Genomic DNA, 21,572 nt, shown 5'->3' with positions numbered 1-21,572 from the left:
GGAGAAATCTGAAACTGATTTTACTGTGGAGAGTTGAGTGGCAGTGCACTATGGGTTTATTGCGATTCTAAGAGTATTGGGATGGTTATTTGTTTTGTGTACGTGTTTCAAAAATGAGGGTCCCATGTCTATATTTTGCCTAGGGCCCCAAAATGGCTAGATCCGCCCCTGCCCACGCCCTCTCTGTTTTGTTCCTGTCCCTGTACGACACCATCGTGGTGTCGTACAGGACAGGACGGCCGCACACGGCGACGATGATATTTTGATCCACCTCCATTTCTGTTCGTGTAGTGTCTGTAGTGTTGATCAGCAGAGAAATAGTCTGCCAAGACGTTGAGGTTGCTTAGTAACCAGAGACTCTGTCCATGCAAGTGAACGGAGCGTTCCCTCTTCGTCATAACTATCAAACCAAACATCCTTCACATTCACCGAGCGAACATTATGAAAGTAAAATGCACATTTCTCGCTAGAAATGTTTCCATAAAAGCATTTAATGGCGTAACTATGTTACTATTTCCACACAGAATAAAGAAAGATGTCGGCCGTATGCTTCTGTCCAAGCTCACTACTCTCTGCCAGTGACGTCGGGTCAAGCTCAACGCTGATTGGGCAACACCGCTAATCGTCATGCGTATGAGCGTAAAAAGTTCAATTTTTTGAACTCTTGAAATGTACGCGATATACGCGCAATACGCGCAATACGCGCGTATAGCGCGTAAATATACGCGCCTCATACGCGCAATACGCGCGTAAAATGTTGCTTATACGCGTATTACGCGTAATACGCGTAATACGCGCGTAAACCAATGGTTCCCGATGGAAAAAATGGCGATTTCATACGCGAAGTACGCGAGATACGCGTCGGGTGTGGCCGCACCTTAACAGATTACAACAGATCTGCGCCGGAATTGGTCCGGAATCAGTCAGTAACATTACAAGATGGCTACAGATGAACACCAGTTGTTAGAAACGGCTTTGGCAGCTACAATATAAGAGTTAGACTCTGCTTTTCCTCTTAATGCGAAACAGAAGAAGACGCTCAAAGCTTTCCTTCGCATGTATGACAAATTTGCTGTTCTACAGACCGGATATGGCGAAGTCTTATCTATCGGTTAGCTCCACTGGTCGCTTAGCGTATGTATGGGGCTCTGGAATTGTCACCCTGTGTATTCTTCTGATTGGTCATAGACTACGAACAATTAGAAGAATACACAGGGTGACGAGTTGGACCATTTTCATTATTCATTGCCAGACTCTACAACATTCTAGATGTGGGTCTGAATTTCGAGGCTAGCAGGATTCATCATTCAATAGTCAAATGCTTTCGCCGTTGCACAGTCATACATTGTTTTTAAGAGTCTGTATAAAATAGGTTAATGCGCCAACATTTAGGGTCTGGCATGGGTAGATTGAGACCCCCACACGTTAAACAAGTAACAATAATTACACCTGTCAGGGAACTACATCTAAAGTGAAATGTATAGAAGCATAGCTCTGCTGTGGTGGTGTTTACAAAAATATCACATAGCTCAATAGCTGCTTATGCAGTTTGAATATATATTTTTTATCTTAAATATGAATTGGATTTTCAACTGATGTTACGCTCTGAAATAGTGATGTGACATGGAAAACAAGAGACGCTATCCTCGGTATGATGCCATTGTGTTAAGCCAGAACCCCTTTCGAAATCCGGGCCCCCTGGGCACTAGCCCATATGATAGATCCGGCCTTGCCTGCGAGTGCCTTTCCCACAGTGGATCCACTTCGACCCTTACCCAGTTTTCCAGGAGGATTTTGCAGTGGCTTGTCATTTGGTGTTGAACACAAAACTCTATATCAATTTGATTGGCTTCACTCTAGTTGGTCTTAAGGTACGGCCACACCAAACGCGTTACCTGCGTACCACGCGTATAAAATCGGCAATTTTTCCATAGGGAAGCATTGGTTTACGCGCGTATGAGGTGCGTACACGCGTATCATGCGTACCAAGCAACATTTTACTCGCTGTAGGGGCGTATGAGGCGCGTATGTGTACGCGCGTACACATACGCGCGTACACATACGCGCGTACACATACGCGCGTACACATACGCGCGTACACATACGCGCGTACGCGAGGAGTCCAAATTGAACTTTTTACGCTCATACGCGCCGCAATAGCCAATCAGCGTTGAGCTTGACCCGACGTCACTGGCAGAGAGTAGTGAGCTTGGACAGAAGCATACGGCCGACATCTTTCTTTATTCTGTGTGGAAATAGTAACATAGTTACGCCATTAAATGCTTTTATGGAAACATTTTTAGCGAGAAATGTGCATTTTACTTTCATAATGTTCGCTCGGTGAATGTGAAGGATGTTTGGTTTGATAGTTATGACGAAGAGGGAACGCTCCGTTCACTTGCATGGACAGAGTCTCTGGTTACTCAGCAACCTCAACGTCTTGGCGGACTATATATCTGCTGATCAACACTACGAATGCTGGAAACACACCAGACACACCATGTGAAGTTATTTAACCCGATTATTGTTATTTATATCCGAGATTATTTAATCTAACCCGATCTAAACTCTATCACCCAAACACGGCGGCGTTTGGGTTTCCTACCTCGGACTCCAGAGCAGCCATGTCCATGGCAGCCACGGCCGGCAACTTTCTTTATTCTGGGTGGAAATAGTAACATAGTTACGCCATTAAATGCGTTTATGGAAACATTTCTAGCGAGAAATGTGCATTTTACTCTCATAATGTTAGCTCGGTGAATGTGAAGGATGTTTGGTTTGATAGTTATAACGAAGAGTGAACGCTCCGTTCACTTGCATGGACAGAGTCTCTGATTGCTAAGCAACCTCAACGTCTTGGCGGACTATTTCTCTGCTGATCAACACTACGAATGCTGGAAACACACCAGACACACCATGTGAAGTTATTTAACCCGATTATTGTTATTTATATCCGAGATTATTTAATCTAACCCGATCCAAGCTCTATCATCCACCCAAACACGGCGGCGTTTGGGTTTCCTTCCTCGGACTCCTAAATCCAGCGCAGCCACAGGCTGGGGGGGGGGGGAAGTTTTGGGCGGTCTCATCTACGCGTGTATGCGTACGCGCGTATCTGACCATTTTTGACACAAAATGGTCAAGCAACATTTTAGCTGCGTTACGCGCGTACATGGTACGCGAGGTACGCGCTTGGTGTGTTCGCACCTTTATAGACCAATCAGATAAAATACATCGACAAGTCGGCTTATAGTTGTAATATTCAGCAGCCATTAAGCTGTGACATTAAATGCACAAGACCCTTAATAAACTGAAACCAGAGACTGCTATACCAAAACTATAGACTTTATGGACAATGCTTGACATAAAAGGCGTGTCTATATTTAGCGAAATGGCAGCAAGGGGGTCTCAAAAGAAGGGCTAAGCTCAGGTCACAATAAAGGAGGTATGGAGTAAATTGTACTGTTAGGACAGGAATCACATCAACGTCCAATGGACAAACAAAAACACAGTTACACAATTAACAATTTGGAGCTGGACGTCAATATCAGGGAGGTTAGTGTAGAGTTATGTGTACAAATTTGAAAACGTCACGAAAAACAGAAATTATGAATAAACCACCAGTATACACGATCAAACTCAAACCAAATCAAAAATGTTCAACAGAAATCACACTAACCTACTCACAGCAATGGCTATTATACCACTCAGTCACCCCTTTAACACAGCAGAAAGCCCCATAAGAAAAATAACACGGAAAAAGGGCCCAATCAATGGATTAGTTACAGCCACACTAAAATCGAATGATTCTGGGGAAAATACAGTTTGCCTCCTTTAAGACCTTAAAGGCTCTTTTTTTTTTGTATTGCTAGATACTTTTTTTTATTATTGAATATTTTATTCTCATATATGGGATGAAATAAAGTTCTGATCCATCTTATCTTATGCTCATGTTTTTTGATTCTTTGGGTTATAAAGAGTGGCGTGTGAATAATTTGCAAACTGCTGTTATGCACTTCTGATGGGAGTCGCATGGGCTAGGTGTGTTGTGTTTAAATGTGTAAAAAAAAAAAAATTTTTGCTGCATTGTTGTTTATTGTAACCTTTATTTTCGCTGGGTTTATATTTTATTTTATATTTATGAACAAGATAACCTATATGCTACTTCAATAGCTTTCACAGCTCATTATAACAATTATGTTATTGTATGCACAATTAATTATTTGTGATGCATGAATATTGTTGTTTTCATTCACGTAATTGTCTTCATGAAAGTTGGGTGAAAATATTCTGTGCCCATAAATCTGCCACTTAAAAATCGAAACCCCAAATAATTATGGAAACACCTTTCCAGTATGGAACTGGTTTGACAAGAATGAACGGATCTCTTTGGACTGCATTCCATAGATAAGGGGGTTTAGGCTTCCAGGGATGATGTTATATAGAATTATAATAACATTTCTAGAGTCTGCATACTGAGGGAAGCGATGCAGAATAATAATCAAGATTCCACTTAAAAGCATGATGAGGTATACAAAGAGATGAGTGCTGCAAGTCTTTAGAGCTTTACTGTTCAAAGCTTTGTTCTTACTAGTCAGACAGACTGCTGCAATACTTGCATATGTAAGGACCATACTGCCTATAGAAGATGACAAGAGCACTACACTAAATGTGAATCCATATAGATTGTTAATTAACACACTCTCGCAGGAGAGTTTAAACAGTGAGGCATTGTCACAGTAAGGATTTCTGATCAAGGTTCTGCATCTGTTCAGTCTGATGGTGAGGCCAAGCAAAACAGCTACCAGCACAAAGGTCACCCCCCAGGCAGAGGCAGTCAGCTTGATCACCATTTTGTTGTTCATAATAGTAGTATACCGCAAAGGGTTACATATAGCTACATATCTGTCAAAGGCCATGATCATCAGAACTGTGTGAGCGGCTGTGGCAAACATATGTGTGGTAAAGGCTTGGACCACACACTCATAGTAACTGATGAAGCGTTCAGAAGGAGGCACCAATATGTCTGCAAGCATCCTCGGCATCATGATGGAGATTCCTAAGATGTCATTGACTGGCAGATTACAGAAAAGCAGATACATAGGCTGGTGTAGGCTCCTTTCAATGCAGATAATGACCAACATGCCAACATTGGCAAACATGATAAAAAGATAGGATACAAGAAAAAATAGAAAAACAGGGTACATTGATTGCTGTGTAACCTTTAACCCCTCCACCTGAAGTGTGAAGCTGTTGTAGGTGTAGTTTTCCATTGAACTAAATTGAACGAAGAAAGAAGTGAGAGAGAACTGTTAGTTATAAAGCAACATAGTAGACATTTGCTCTTCTCATGAACAAAAGTATAAATATTTAAGTGAAGTAAGTACAAGGAACAAAATATATGTTTTTTACTTAAATTAAAACATATTTCACAAGTACAGAAATTATCCAAATAATCGTCAGTTTTCATCAAGTTCAGCATTATTTCAGAAACATTTTGAATCACAGTTTAATCAAAATAGAAATGACCAGCCATTGATGAGTTATTTGAAAGTACCTCTTTGTTTTTTTGCGTTGTTTCTGCCTAATTAGTCTTTGTCATTGCCTTAAAGTCAGTAGCTGTCTTTAAATAACTATCAACACCTCGGTCATGACTTATATGAATATAATGCTATTATCTTGGGAGCACTTGGAGCCAATAATGTCTGACACAACTCTATTTCACATCGACAGGAGAGCTGGAATGGCAAAAGTTGACAAACTCCTCCTTCTTTGGAATTTCTCATGAATGTATGAATATTATATGTGAACTACAAAGCCTTGATATAACAAGATTAAATAGGAATACCATATAATAGTTTTTTTTTCATTCTGGGGAAGGGCTGCCGGTTTGTGACTGCTGTGGTGGTGTTAACTAGCACACAGCTCAATAGCAAAACCTTTTTTGTTTTTTTTTCTAACCCTAACCCTAACCCTCTGGACTTCAGGTAGTCAAATCCAAAGTTCCTTTCCCCAAATTCCTTCTCAGTCATGGCTGAAATAATTCCCACTACGGGTTTCATTTTGGAAGTACAGAGAGACCGCAAACGGCAACAATCCCTTTCTACTCCATGTCGCTGCTCAGTCTGTAGCCTACTTCAGATTGACCTGGAAGAACGGAGAACCCGACGCAGTCGTTTGAGATTCATAATATTATCCGGAGGCACACACAGCTTTTGGCCATGATGAAATATATATTATATTCTATAGAAATCTATATATTATATTATATTATTTACATCATAAAGCTCCTGGACTCCCGCCGGAGCACCCGGAGTGTTCTAGAATGTTTACAGAACAAGGCCAAAAGCTGTGTGCGCCTCCGGATGATATTATGAATCCGAGCCATTGCAATTCATCCACTGTAAACACTAGCCCACAAATGGCACGAAGGCTCGTTGTGGGACTGCTCGTAGTGGCTGTAATTCTGCACAAGAGATGAATTTCTTGATCGTCTTCAAATACTGTATTAGGGGCCAACTAACACCGATATAAAATCATCCATAAAGTAGCATGCCATGGGCATGCTACTTTTGCTACTTTTTTAAAATATTTTAAAAAATTGAATGGTATTGTGCAAGTCCAAGCTCATGTGAACATTTTAAAAGGAGTCTCTAGGTGAAACATTGTGGAGGGATTAGGGTCTCTAAAATTTGTAGAGAATAATTAATAAAGAAAGATAAAATAAAAAAACAAAAGATAAAAACCAGCCAGAGTCTTGAGGTTCTTCAAATATATTAACATATAAATGAAATTATTCATTGAAAGCATTGTATATGTTCATGTATTTATTTTCCATGCATTTCTCATTCACCCTCACAATGTAGAAATAATTACAAATAAATGGCTTTACAAAACAACAACAGCAACTTTGAGATATAACGTGATATTACTTGGATATAATCCTGAATATTGGATTTCATTATTCTGTTTAATGATCATCGAGCCCACCTAAAAACATATAAAAATGAAAAGTAATTCCATTTATGGCAGTAAACATTATCTTCAGTACCATCAACATAAACCGTTTATCATCCTAGTGATCTTTAGAATCATAAACAGCTCCACCCTTAATTAAAGGTAAAACGTTTTTAGACAAAAACATTTTTGAAAGGAGCTTTCGTATCTCTTTGGACTGTACACCATATATGATGGGGTTGAGGCCACTTGGAACTATGTGAAACATAATGGCGGACAGCTTCCTGTAATCTGAGTACTGAGGAAAGCGATGCATCAGAATAGTTAACATTCCGCATAAAATCACTATAAGGTACACTGAAAGGTGTGTGCTACAAGTCTTTAGAGCTTTACTGTTCAGAGCTTTGTTTTTACTGGTCAGACAGACAGCTGTGATCTTTACATAAGTAAGGAACACCCCGCCGATAGAAGATGTCAAAAGCACCACAGTAAATGTCAGGCCATAGGCATTGTTAATGAAAACGCTCTCACAGGAGAGCTTAAACAGTGAGGCATTGTCACAGTAAGGATGTGTAATCAAGGTTCTGCATGTGTTCAGTCTGACAGTCAGCCCGATCAGGATGGCCACCAGCACAACAGCCACACCCCAGGCAGAGAAAATCAACTTGATCACCATTTTGTTATTCATAATAAGAGCATAGCGCAGAGGATAACAGATAGCCACATATCTGTCATAGGCCATGATCATCAAAATGGTGTGAGAAGTGGTGCCAAACAAGTGTGAGAAGAATGCTTGGACCACACACTCGTAGTAGTCGATGAAGCGTTCCGAAGGAGGCGTCAAGATGTCAGCGAGAAGCCTTGGCACCAAAACTGAGCTTCCTATGATGTCGTTGATTGGCAGGTTACAGAAAAGCAGATACATAGGCTGGTGTAGGCTCCTTTCAATGCCAACGAGCACTAAAATACCCACATTCATAATAATGATTAATAAATAGAAAATTAGTAAAAAGGCAAAAACAGGGTATACAGATTGCTCTGTAACCTTCAACCCTTCTATCTGAAGGGTAAGGCTGTTGTATGATTCGTTTCCCATCGCTGAAATCAAATACATATATATTGCAAATAAATACAACGGTAACTTCAGATATTTTCCGATGTCACAATATTGTCACTGTTTGACGTAACAAAAAAAAAATCTTATTTAGGATAAAAACATCTGGTTAGTGTTATAGTAAACTATAGAAGACACTGTGCCTCTTTTTCAAGCATTTCCCTAGACTATGCTTTCTTCAATCATGTTCTAGAAATACCAGTGTGCCTCAAAATCAAGCACTGTACAAGTACATCACTTATGTGATGATTTATAGGGGAGGGTTTTTAAAGTCATATGCTGTGTGAGTCACCCAGTTCACACCATAGTATCAAGCTTGGCACCAACATGGTCAGTTAACCCCAGGGATTTTCCGCTTGCTGCTCCACCTCTTTGTGACATTGTTCTGCTGTAATCAGGGCCGTTGCACCAAATCCTGGGCCCCTATACAAGAGGGACTGATGGGCCCCCCTGCGCTGAATTGTTGACGGGGGGGGGGGGGGGGGGGGTAGAGAACAATTGTTGACGGGGGGGGGGGGGGGGGTAGAGAGCAATTGTTGACGGGGGGGGGGGGGGGAGACGTGGCCGTGTGCGACTCCTAACACTGTGGGCTGGTAGATAATTAAAAAAAAATTATATATATATATTTATTTATTTTATTGCCATGGGCCCCCCCTCTGCCTTGGGCCCCCCCACAACTGCATCACTTTCCCCCGCAGTCTGTCGGCCCTGGCTGTAATCATAATAAAGCTTTATTGCAGACACATAACACATATGTGTCCATATAACACATCACATAAATAGTCCTCCTTCTCCTCTAGCTGGGCCTCTCCATCAGCTCCTTCCCCACCCAATTCAGTTTTTCCCTGCCCCAGGGTTCCTTGTCATTGAGAGTTGTATGCACCCTCATCGAAGTGTAAGTCACCAGATAGCCTCATGATTAACATTTACTGATATTCTTCATAGTTCATAGTTGGCTTTTCTGGAACAAACTTTGATAGTTGAAATGCATTGTGGTTACAGGCATGTTGTTAGTTTACATGTACTTTATGTTTAGCAAATAGTTTGCCTATTGTCTATTTTATTTTATTATTATCCATATGACCCACTTCTTCAAAGTTTCAATGTGTCAAATTCAGCCCCTCCAGTTAGTAGGCGGGAGAGTTTAAGAATGAAAAAAAATGAAATAACCTAGCCAGTCTCACACCAAAATGTAGCTACGTGTGCCCAGTGCATTGGTAAACGTAGTAGTAACCTCACACATGAGGGGGTCATTACCTCGGCCAAGGATGGATTACTGCACGGGCGGTGGGCCTACAAGGCCAAGGCCCAGGGGCCAAGAGGGCCTGAACCCCAAACCTCTGCACTAGCATTTCAGTATTGTCTCTACAACATTATACCTACTGATATCTTAAGGGGGCCCTGAAGCCATCTAACATTGGTTATGTTATGCAATATGTCTCAATAGGGCCCCTCAATCATATGCCACGGGTTGTGTAATTCATCCCTCATACGTGAAAGGGCCCTCTCAATCAAATAGAATGGCTCGGGTGGTGGGGGGGCCCTTTTCTCGCCATCTGGGCCCAGGGGCCCACTGACTCATAATCCGTCCCTGGCCTCGGCGGAACTTGTGGAGGCGCTGTTCTGTCTGGCACACCTTAGTTTATGTGTCAATTTCCTTGCCACTGTAACCCAGTTCACGCCAAAAACAAAACAATTTACCTGGGAACTATAGATCTATGAGACTGAACGATGACGGTCACCACAGTCTTACTACGAATGATGCCATTCAGCTACCTGTCGCGAGATCCTTATATCAAAAATGTCACATGTGACTGACTGGAGGCATTTCCCGCTGCATTAAGTGGATGCGAGGACATGGCCCTTCCTCCTTGGCTGGAACGCTTCGTTTCGTTCCGAGTGACAAAGGAGGGTGACGGTCATCGTTCGGTCTCATAGATCCATATTTATGGTCATAACTCACTATCTACTTACTACGGATGACTAGTACCAAAAGTCTTGCAAGGAACAGAGGAACCCTCTTCACTAGTCTGATTGGCAGCCGTCATGAGAACAGTGGTGCCGACCGTGGTGGATGTTGCATTGATTCTGTACAATCTGGCGAAAATACATGGAGTACTCCAGGATGCTGCCACACAAACGTCACCAAGAGCAACCCCTTTCAAAGCTGCCCATGAAGTGGCCATGCTACATGTGGAGTGAGCCACCAGGCCCTCAGGGACTGGGAAACCCTGCTCAGAGTAAGCTTGGGCAATAGTGTCCACTAGCCAGTTGGACAAGTGTTGTTTTGAGATTGGTTGACCCAACTGCTTAGCTCCATAGCATACAAAAAGCTGAGTGTGAGCATATCTCAGCTGCTGTGTACGATCAACATAGGCCCAAAAAGCCCTAACTGGGCATAGTGTATGTAGTGCCACCCCTGTTGGACAGGATGGCTTAGGGTGAAATGCCTCCAGCTCAATAGCAATGTTAATTGACTGACGGTTTAGCACTTTGGGGAGGAAAGACGGATTCGGCGAAGGCGACACTGCTGTATTTTCATGCAATCAGTACTCACAGAGAATGCGTGCAGCTCACTCTCTTTGTAGAGCACAAGGCCAGTAAAAACACTGTCTTCTGTGTATAAAACTTAAGATCAGATTGCCCCAATGGCTCGTACGGGGCTGTGGTCAAATACCTCAACACCGAAGGCAGGTCCCAAGATGGGACCTGCCTTCGGTCCCATAAAATCATGGAATGCAGAGATAGCGGCTGCATAGACCCTTAGGGTGCTGGCCGCCCTGCTAGTGTCCAAGAGGGACTGGAGGATATGGAGTACCACCGCCGCTGAGCAGGTCTTTAGGTCAAAACCCCGGTCTTGACACCATGAAGAGAACAACCTCCATCTCTGCTGGTAGTTTGCCCGAGTGGAAGGTTCCCTAGCATTGCTTATGGTCTCCAGAACAGCCTCACTCAACCCCTGGGGCTGAGGCTGAGGAGGGACAAGGCCCACAGCTGCAGGACAGCTGGCCTGGGATGCCAAATTCGACCCTCCACTTGCGAGAGAAGGTCTGCCCAGACTGGCAGAGGGCAGGGTTGGCTGTGAACAAGGCGCAGGAGAGCCGGAAACCAATGTCTCACCGGCCTCTTGGCATATTCTTTTAAGCACCAGTGGGATCAAAGGTATTGGAGGGAAGACGTATAATAATCCTTCCGGCCACTCGTGAGGCAGTTCATCTAGCCACATTTGGCAGTGGGTCGTCTCCCTGGACGCAAAGACATCGACCTGGGCTACGCCAAAGTGTGGCCACAAACTTGCAACCTCCTCCGTGTGCAGCCCCCACTCTCCCGGAGGAGCTCCGGACCTTGAGAGGAGATCTGCGGCCTGGTTCAGAACACCAGGAATATAAACTGCCCAAAGTGCGGCGAGGCGTGGGAATGCCCAAAAGAGGAGTACCTGGGCGGCCTTGAGGCAACGCTGCGATCTTGTGCCCCCCTGGTGATTGAAGTGATAGACAGCCGATTCGACCGATTCATCCCTCCCAGACTGCTCCCCAGCCTGTCTGAGAGGCATCTGTGGACACTAGCATCCGTCTGGAAGGTACCCTGCCCAGGGGAAGTCCCTGTGTGAACAAGCTGACGTCCCTCCAGGGTAGCAAGGCTTGCTAGCATGATTGGGTCACCTAGAGTTTCCTGTGCATGTGACTCTGTGGGTGAAGGTTGAAAGCATTCAGTCAACACTGCAAGGGTCGGGACCTGAGAAGGCCCAGTGGGACCGACATTACTGAAGCAGATATTAACCCCAGCATCCTCTAAAATTAAAGCAGTTCTATACGCCTGCCCCAGCGAAAATCGCAGGGGACTGCCTGGATCCCGGCTGCTCTCTGAGGGGTGAAAGACGCCCTCATTGTGAGAGAGTTTAGGCAGAGTCCTAAAAAGGATAATTCCAGTATCGACTCTGTATCCTTTACGACATGCTGCCGGGATGGGGCACATACTAGCCAGTCGTAGAGGTAGGGCATAAACCTTAAACAACTCTTTTGAAGGGGTGCCAAGGCAGCAGCCACCACCCTGGTGAACACCCCTGGGGACAGGGAGAGGCCAAATGGAAGGATCTGAAATTGATAGGCTTGTCCCTGAAAGGCGAAACGGAGGAACGGCTGATGTTCCTGATAAATTGGGACGTGGAAGTACGAATCATTAAAGTAGATCGTAGTGAACCACTCGCCCGGCTCTATTGACTCTAGGATGTGCCTTGTCTGGAGCATCTTGAACTTTCAAGTGAGTGTACAAGACGCCTATGCCTATACACCTGCTGCTGAGTCCATCCTGCACACAGCAGCGCTAAGCCTGAAAAAGGGGGGGGGGGGCTGACGGCAATTTGCCGCTGAGCACAGTGTGTGGCTCCTACCACTAGGGGGTGGTAGAAATTCTAAAGATTTTTTTTTTCAATGAATAATCGTGATAAATAATCGTGATATCAATATTTATCAAAATAATCGTGATAATCATCTTGGAAATAATCGTTCAGCCCTACTCTGAAGTCAGTTGTATAGGGTTCCCTCTGAATCGGTGGACTTCAGTCTCTTAAACAAGTGCCTTTTTGTTTAAAAATGGTGCCATTTACCTATGGCTTTATGTTCGCATGACTGCTTTGGTTTGGCGCAAGGACAATGCCAACTATTTATTTTGCTGTCAAAGGCTATAATGGTCCTTTGAAGCCTGCTATAGTAGGACACCTTGGGCTCGTACACAGAAATGTGGTATTTGGCTTGTGGTCCACCAACTGTAAGCTCTAAAGACAGGGGCACACCTTCAGCATCTGCCTCCTTTTGCCGCTGTATGAGGCTTGCTTTCCGCTCCTCTCCAAACCATTTGTTTTGAACCATCTCAACTAAGGATTCCTCAGATAAAACAGGAACTTTGCCCTCTGACCGTGGGCAGTATGACAGTGACCTCAGATGATGACATTTAAAGGGTAAGATCCTGGATCGTACGGCAAATTCTGCATTCAGTTGGCATTGGTTCAACTCACATACAATTTTCTGTGTAGGTCCCCATGATTTTTTTATAACGTGTATGTATGGGTGTTTAGGGATGGGAATTGATAAGAATTTCACGATTCCGATTCCGATTCTGCTTATCGATCCGATTCCTTATCGATTCTCATTGGGTGAGAAAATAAGTATAAATGTGTTTGTTTGCATTACATCTCTTTAATATCTGATCAGAAGTGCTTCTAGTATTAGGAAATTGTACATTTTCAAATCAATTGGTCTAGACCAGGGGTCGGCAACCTTTGTGACATGGAGTGCCAGTTTGAAATTTTCTTCTCATCTAGTGTGCCATTATCAACAATAACGCAAAGTTAAATTATGTCACAATTTTTTTATTTTTTCCAATATACCTGGAATTTTATTCTCAACAATAACAGTATCTATATTCTTAACAAAATAGCCACATCAATATTTCAAAGACTGAAAAACAGCTACACATTTAAACAAAAACTAGTGTAGGCTGAGGCAACATCAAATTATCAGATGCCTACCAGACAGTCAGTGTGATCCCTGGCTTTTATCAACAATAACGCAAAGATAAATTATGCCACAAAATACATTTTCCTTCCCAATATACCTGGAATTTGATTCTCAACAATAACAGTATCTGTATTCTTAACAAAATAGCCATATCAACATTTCAAAGACTGAAAAATAGCTACACATTTGAACTAAAACTAGCTGAAGCAACATCAAATTATCAGATGCCTACCAGACAGTCAGTGTGATCCCTGGCCCTGCTTTGCTTGACTGAGCTCTGTGATCTGTGGCTTGTAGTTAGTTAGGCCTACTTTGAGTTGCAAACATGCCTCAGAGTGCTCCGTTGTTAACCTCCTTAATAAATTCGCCATCTGTAAACGGCTTCCCATGCTTTGCAATGCAATGCGCAATGCGATAACTTGCTTCTGTCCCATGATCTTTAGCAGTGGTAAAAACCTTGAAGGAGCAAGGTTGTTTTTCATATCTGGACACAGCACGTTTGATTGACTCTAATTAGTCTGCTTGGTCTTTGAAGGTCTTCTCGTGGTTCGTCTCAAAATGACGCTTAACACTTGACGTTCTGCACACAACATTCTCACAGCATAAAATGCACACAGCACGGTCCTTCACAAATACAAAACCAAACTCTTGTGTCCAGCAGCACTGAAATGGCCTAGTTTTAGCTGCAGCGGGTGTGGCCATTGTTCACAATATCACGCTCTGTCATTAATTTATGTCAGCACGAAGACAGCGGACAGTGCGCTTGAATTTCAGACAATTTGATCTGAAATTCTCCCGCTGCAACCTGACCAATGGCCACACTCCAACATAAGTGGTGTCCTCCGGGTCCTAGTGCCGGCAGACAAAAGCCGGCTTTTTTTTTTATTTTATTTTTTAAACGGGACAGATAAAGTGAGTATCGTAATAACACTGAGGTGCCGTGCCAGTGTTTATTCTGCGGCGTGCCAACCGTGGCACACGTGCCATAGGTTGCCGACCCCTGGTCTAGACGAAAAAATATATCGCTTTTTAAGCCCAAATGCCATCATTATGTGCCATACAACTAAAAACACAGACTGAAAACAGCCAAGTAAGAGCTTGTGCCTTTTGGAATTCTAACAGTGCTCATTTGCATTAAACTTGTAACAAAATTAAACTGACATAAACAAAATGAAGCATTGATTAGACAGAGATTTATTAGATGGGCCTACCTAATAAACCGTTGGAACACACAAGACCGGAAACCATAGCAATGCCGGTAAACAAACCCCGAGAAGCCCAATCCCTATGAGAGCTCCCCACGCTACGGCCATCCGGAGGCAACAGAGCTGTTGGCCGTGATATTATGTATACAATTATAATATAGTATATAATATATTATATACTATTATATATAGAGATCCGGGAGTCGCAAACTGCAACAATCACTTTCTCCTCCATTCCGCGGTTCACCCGGACTGCACTGCACTGAGTTTGACGGCTGAACGCTGATTGGCTGTTACGTTACACATGTCACTCAGTTATCACGCTGTTGAACGCTGATTGGCTGTCATCACGACAAAAACTTGTCGCCGGTTTTCTCCCGCGACAAACTCGCCCTTATACGCGTCTCTACGTTCACTTTGTATGGGATCTTGTCGCCCCGTCACGTTTGGTTTGAACGCACAATGCGATTCTTCCTCGGCGGCGACATGTTTGCTGCGTTCTGAACCAAATCAAAGCAGCGTGTGTGTGACGTCACGACGCATTTGCCGCGACCGGAACCGATAAGCGGAATCGTTAAGCAGGCTTGCTAACGATTCCAAGGAATCGGTTGACTTGGAACCGGTTCTGAACAAGAACCGGTTCTCGATTCCCATCCCTATGGGTGTTGCTGGACCATGAAACGCCTTTTCAACTGCAAACACAAAATTTTTTGGATCGATGCACTGGCATGCCAAATGTCTTTCTTTCGAAACAACCTCGAAAGAATATACGTGCTTTCGGCGTATGTGTGTCTTGTAGTTTTTCCAGTATAATTGCAGGTTGCAGTGTGAACAAGTAACCTTTGCTGTTTGTCTCACAGGAGGGACTACTTGTCTCACAGGAGGGGTCACTGGGGTAACTGAAGGGGCCACTGGGGTGACTAGAGGGGCCACATGTCTCTCTGGAGTTTTACTTGAATTTCTTCTATGTTTACTAAACACTGCATATATTTAAAAAAAGAAATGTTATTCACCAGAGGGTGAACTTTTTTGCACTAAACTTGCAGTAAAAAATATATAGTGGATAGTTCTTCTCGGGTCTCATGTTTCTATATGTTTACATTTTACACTTTGCACATGTTTTTGTAACACTTAATTTTTGTTAAGCACTTTATTATTTATTATAGACTTGACTTGACTTGATTATTGATAATTGTTAAGTTTGTATCGTGAGTGTTTTCCATGGCTGTGTTGTTGACATTCATTTCCATTGTCTGCCTACAACCAAAAAACAATGTAGATTTTCGGGAAACACTTCCTCTCATCTGGGCGCTTTCAGCATTCTCTGTCAACGCTCGGTTTCGTCCTTCTCCGCCCCCCTCCTGCCAACCCAACTCAGTTGTGATTGGTTACCTTCCTTGAAGCACGCGCGCGGGCAGATTTGACCAGGCATATGGGGGCGCGGCAGGAGTGCCTCTACGTAGATGATTTCCCGGAAATGTGAACAAATGAATCGCAAACGTTGTCACGAGTGTTTAGCGCTCTGCACAGCCACACCAGACTGTCAGCAGGGAATACGTCGAAATGCATGTACGTCATTATTTGACACTTAAGTATGGTTAAAAATGACTCAATCATTATAACAACATTTATAGGTCATAAGAGTCGAAAAAGCATAATAGGTCCCCTTTAAGATTAAAAAAAAAAAAAAAAGTATATTTTTCTCCTGGTCCTTATTTTAAATAGGTCATACAAATTATCGATAATTATCGATATCGACCGATATGAAACACTTATATTGTGATACAGTGTTCAGCCATATCGCCCAGCCCTAGTTGGGTGTAACTGCAATAAAATACTTTAAGCAGGGGAAGTTATCTCCTACATTCACCATTCATAAAATTCCCCCTGCGCGCTCGCGCTCTGCCCTGTCTCTGTTACGAAGCGCGAAGCTGCCCCTGCATCGTGCGTGCGTGCGTGCGTGCGTGCGTGCGTGCGTGCGTGCATGCGTGCGTGCGTGTGTGTGTGTGTGTGTGTGTCCAGTCCTCCCATATTAATGTGTAAACCACATAACAAGTAGTCAACAGAAGACAATGTTTTAATCCCACTTTATATCTCCTTGTTACTTTTAGATGAGAACCCCTGTCCAGCCTTTCAGACTGGGTGTCAGGCTAGGGAATTTAAAAACAGGCATCCTTGGTTAGAGTGGAGGGGAAAAAAGTTAGGTAAATGTCAGCCAACATACAGTTGGTATACACAATTTAAATTCATAATGTTAATCACTATGCAAATGAGAGTATAGCTAATTCATGGTAATTTTTAAGGTGCAGTAATTTCACACTTTTACACAATTCAATTACAGTATGGTATGTTAGATAACAACAGTAAGAGCTCAAATTAGAGCAATTGAAAGTGAAACATTAGTCTCCTGTCATCTCCTTCTCATGCACTGGTTAGCCATGGTTGTAAACAGTTCATTAAATTATTTTGAGTAGATTTTGTCCTTGTTTAGCATGTGCTATTGCTACTATAAATATGCAAAGGACAACTTGTCATTGTTGTGTTCTATTTGTTCATACCGTTATTAAAACTGATAAACCTACTCAGCTTTCCATGATTGTTGATAATCGTTATACTCTTAAATCAGCGGGTTGTAGACCCCTGCGTTGGTGAGTGTGGTGCGACACCCCATAAGCGCCACACACGTACACGTACCGGTGGGACGGGTTTGTACGAGGCTGGGAGGGAATCATCACAGTATACCCACTACAATAAAATAGACTACACCGCTGGTCAGCATCAAGTAGAATCAACAAGTCAGCGGGCAACCTGCCTGGTTAATGCCCTCCTCCCAGCCAATCAGAATCAAACATTCTTAAATGAAGTACAATAATAGGTAATAAGACCCCTATTATATGCTTATTATTAACATGAATTGGTGTTAATAATACTATCTAGTTAATAATAACATAATAAACGTGATTATTGTGAGATTATAAGACTTTTATAAGCACTCTGGGAGGCGCTGTTCTGTCTGGCACACCTTATGTGTCAATGTCCTAGCCAATGGAACCCAGTTCACAGCTAAAACAAAACATTTACATCGGTCACACGTAACGTTGTTATGGCAATTAGTGGGCTATGGTTTGTTGTAAAAGCCGTTGTGATAAATCCTCACCTGAGTTTTTATCAATTTAAATTTACTTAGAACTAGTAACGTAAGCAACTAGAACCGTGCTTTGTAGACATATTCCTCATCACAGCAACCCGTTCCTATCAAGGGACGAAAAAAATCCATGTTAAATTCTGCAGGATATAGAGCTAGTCAGCCTAAAAAAAAGTCGCAAACAGTGTCAAATGTGATGTGTTAAGATTGGCTTAGTAATGTGATTGATATGATTAATGCAACACAAAAAAAAGATTTTTTTGTTTTGTTTTCCCAGCAATATAAGGGGTGTTTTTACACTTCAGTCTGCACTGTAATGTGAAGTAATCTTCAGTTTTTTTAATAAAGATGAGGCAATTACAAATGTTTCTTTTTTTTATCCGATTAATCGAAAAAATAATCGACGATTAATCGATTATTCAAATAATCGTTAGTTGCAGCCCTAGATCCTTGTGAACTGCAATAATAACAGCACATTTATAATGGAAAATGGTACAAATTTATTTATTGGCACTGCAGGAAAATGTTTTGATTCAAAGCATAAAAGGTTAATCTTGGATATCCATTAACTCACAGTTACCATTAAAAATGTGTTCATTATGTTTCACATATAGAGAAAGAAGATGTAAATTCAATACAAACACAATTCCCACATGTACCTGACTGGATTATTGCCCATATTAAATAAAGATTGATTATTTTTTGTGAGCTACTCAAATCTATCACAATTTACATACAAATTCAATAACTTAAACAAACCAATATTTTAACACACATTGAATAATTTAAAATATATTTTACATTTAACTAAATTATATAATGTAAAATATCACACAATTTAAGTGACGTTTGAGTTCGAGGTGGACTCACTTGAGACAAGGCTGGACACATGTGTGTTTATCTAGGTCGGGCGCTGTATGCAAGAAAGTCTTCTTTGGACCATACAGCAAATCTTTAAAGCAAAACCCTGGAGTGGTCATCCAAGCAGTGACAATTATCCCCACAGCATTAAGGCAACAATATGAAGCTGTTTATTATCAAGCCACTTACTTAATTTGGTAGTTCAGTTTTTTCTAGAATATTGTATTTTCAAATATTGACCTCCCAGCATTCTATTGCGTTGTGATAACAAATGTATTGCTTCCATCCTTAATCAATGGTAGAAAAAGATTGGACAACAGCTTTCGTATCTCTTTGGACTGTACACCATATATGATGGGGTTGAGGCCACTGGGAAGTATGTGGAACATAATGGAGGACAGCTTCCTGTAATCCGAGTGCTGAGGGAAGCGATGCATCAGAATGGTCAACATTCCACATAGAAGCAAGATAAGGTAGACAGAGAGGTGAGTGCTGCAAGTCTTAAGAGCTTTACTGTTCAAAGCCTTGTTCTTATTGGTCAGACAGACAGCTGTGATCTTTGCGTAGGTAAGCATTGTACTGCCCATAGAAGATGTGAAGAGAAGCACAGTAAATGACAGTCCATATACATTGTTAATGAAAACACTCTCACAAGAAAGTTTAAACAGTGAGGCATTGTCACAGTACGGATTTGTGATGACGGCTCTGCATCTGTTCAATCTAATGGTCAGCCCTAGCAAAACAGCCACCAACAAGAAGGACACACCCCAGGCAGAGACAGTCAGCTTGATTACCATTCTATTGTTCATAATAGTAGCATAGCGCAAAGGGTTACAGATAGCCACGTATCTGTCAAAGGCCATGATCATTAGAATGGCGTAAGAGGCAGTGCCGAACATATGTGAGAAGAATGCTTGGACCACACACTCATAGTAGCTGATTATGCGTTCAGAAGGAGGCACCAGAATGTCTCTAAGAAGCCTTGGCAGCATGATGGAGTTTCCTATAATGTCATTGATTGGTAGATTACAGAAAAGCAGATACATAGGCTGGTGAAGGCTCCTTTCAATGCAGACTAGCACTACAATACCCACATTAGTAAACATGATAAAAATATAGGATATAAGCAAAAAGAAAAAAACAGGGTACACAGAATGTACGGTGACCTTTAACCCTTCAATCTGCAGGTTCAAGCTGTTGAATGTGTAGTTGTCCATCGCTGAAACCAAAGACATCACTGCCAAAAAACATTAAAAGGTGGTTATAACAATAAATAGATATTATTATTCAAAAAAACTATTTCCTGTGAATGTAAATAACTATTTAGTTTATGTACGATGCAATATGTCAAGTTTTATCCAAATCTATTTGATTTATTTTAAATAAAACCAAAATATTCCATATCTTTCAAAGAGACTGAGCAGAAACTGTATGCATCTTCTGTTTTTCAGTCCTCCATATTAACATGGCATCTGCAACATAAGGACCGTATGAATATTTATATGGAAGGCGTTTGATGAAAATCAAATGATGCAACCATTTGTCCCTATGGCAACCGCCTAGTTTAAATGTAAACATCATCATTGAGCATTGGGCTGTATTGAATTTCCTTTTTGATTATAAATACATGAATATGGCATTATGGAGTCAAAAATAACATGAAAAATATAGGAACCAAATATATGAATCAGGAAAATAATGCAATATTTCTTATTAGATATATAATTATAAATAAACATGTGAATAATAATTCTTCAAAATTCATTATTCATGGGAGTGTATTCAATGGAATTGAATGGTCTGAACCTGTTAATTGATTGGCTTGCCTATTACCTACACCTGACTGCCATCTCAAAGTGGCAATCTCAAAGATTTCCACATTGTTCACCTTTGGCGATAAGGAGGAATTGTTCCAATAGATCCCAATGTTGTCGCCACAGACCCCCAGTTGTAACATTCATGGAACTGATAATGCAATAATAATAATAATAATAATAAATGAAATTTATATAGGGCTTAATATGGTACTCTAATGCCGCTTTTCCACCGCATGTAGCTCAACTCGACACGACACGACTCGACACGACTCGACACGGTAGCAGCACGGGTCCTTTTCCACCGCAAATAGTACCTCCTGGACGTGGGCGCGGTCGGCTGCGCGAAAGGGCCGTGACGTATTTTTGTACGCGACGCAAACAACACCTACGCAACCCACACATGGACAGAACCCACATAACAACAATGGAGGACATCGATGCGATGGTATTCGTGTTCGTATTATTAGCTGGCATGTTGAAGAAGTTGAAGAAGTGGAATATGTTGGCTGCGGCGCTGCTATGGCTGTTACCAGCATGGTTGCCATGTCGCTCTCGTGACTTCGTCACATTCTCTGGCCAATCAGTGGCCGGCCGTCTGCCGATGTCACCTTTTAGCATCGGCTCAGCTCGCTTGGAACCTAGAGCAAGGCGGTACTAGAAAAAGCAGCCACTTCAGGTACCAGATACCATGTTTTCGCGGTGGAAACGCAAAAAATGCGAGCTGAGTCGAGTCGAGTCGAGTCGTGTCGAGTCGTGTTGAGCTGGTACCATGCAGTGGAAAAGCGGCATAAGACGCTTTATGGCTTTCCATACGCAATGGCTTTCACCATTGTGTTACCTCATTCGGCGATAGGTAGGGGCTTGACCAAATTGCACATCAGGGGGAATGATCTCTGTTCCAGAGGAGAGGAATCCTGCAGTACATTCTGATCAAATCCTCAAGGTCATGGCCGACCC

At 42.2% G+C, this 21,572-nt stretch overlaps 3 protein-coding genes across 3 annotated transcripts; all 3 read right to left on the bottom strand.

Annotated features, from left to right (window-relative positions):
* Window positions 1–3,438: 3,438 nt before the first annotated feature.
* Window positions 3,439–5,273, bottom strand: LOC132461127 (olfactory receptor 52D1-like). Its single transcript, XM_060056171.1, has one exon. It carries the CDS (start codon window positions 5,271–5,273, stop codon window positions 4,335–4,337), a length of 939 nt encoding a protein of 312 aa, XP_059912154.1. The 3' UTR covers window positions 3,439–4,334.
* A 1,802-nt stretch (window positions 5,274–7,075) lies between these two features.
* Window positions 7,076–8,053, bottom strand: LOC132461382 (olfactory receptor 8G17-like). The gene has a single exon (XM_060056475.1). The coding sequence runs from the start codon at window positions 8,051–8,053 to the stop codon at window positions 7,076–7,078; it is 978 nt and encodes a 325-aa protein (XP_059912458.1).
* Window positions 8,054–18,474: 10,421 nt separating this feature from the next.
* On the bottom strand, window positions 18,475–20,258 carry LOC132461126 (olfactory receptor 52N5-like). The gene is made up of 2 exons (XM_060056170.1): window positions 19,039–20,258; window positions 18,475–18,869 (listed from the first exon to the last, which is right to left on the bottom strand). Exon 1 carries the CDS (start codon window positions 20,031–20,033, stop codon window positions 19,050–19,052), a length of 984 nt encoding a protein of 327 aa, XP_059912153.1. The 5' UTR covers window positions 20,034–20,258; the 3' UTR covers window positions 18,475–18,869; window positions 19,039–19,049.
* Between the last annotated feature and the right edge of the window lie 1,314 nt (window positions 20,259–21,572).

The sequence above is a fragment of the Gadus macrocephalus genome, chromosome 7 (assembly GCF_031168955.1).
Source record: "Gadus macrocephalus chromosome 7, ASM3116895v1".
Lineage (NCBI taxonomy): Eukaryota > Metazoa > Chordata > Actinopteri > Gadiformes > Gadidae > Gadus > Gadus macrocephalus.
The sequence above is the reverse complement of the archived record's forward strand: the minus strand, read 5'-3'. Positions and strand labels throughout refer to the sequence as shown.

Bases quoted from the DNA above. Each gene is read 5' to 3' on its own strand.
- LOC132461127 (XM_060056171.1), bottom strand. From the start codon at position 5,273: ATGGAAAACTACACCTACAACAGCTTCACACTTCAGGTGGAGGGGTTA.
- LOC132461382 (XM_060056475.1), bottom strand. From the start codon at position 8,053: ATGGGAAACGAATCATACAACAGCCTTACCCTTCAGATAGAAGGGTTG.
- LOC132461126 (XM_060056170.1), bottom strand. From the start codon at position 20,033: ATGTCTTTGGTTTCAGCGATGGACAACTACACATTCAACAGCTTGAAC.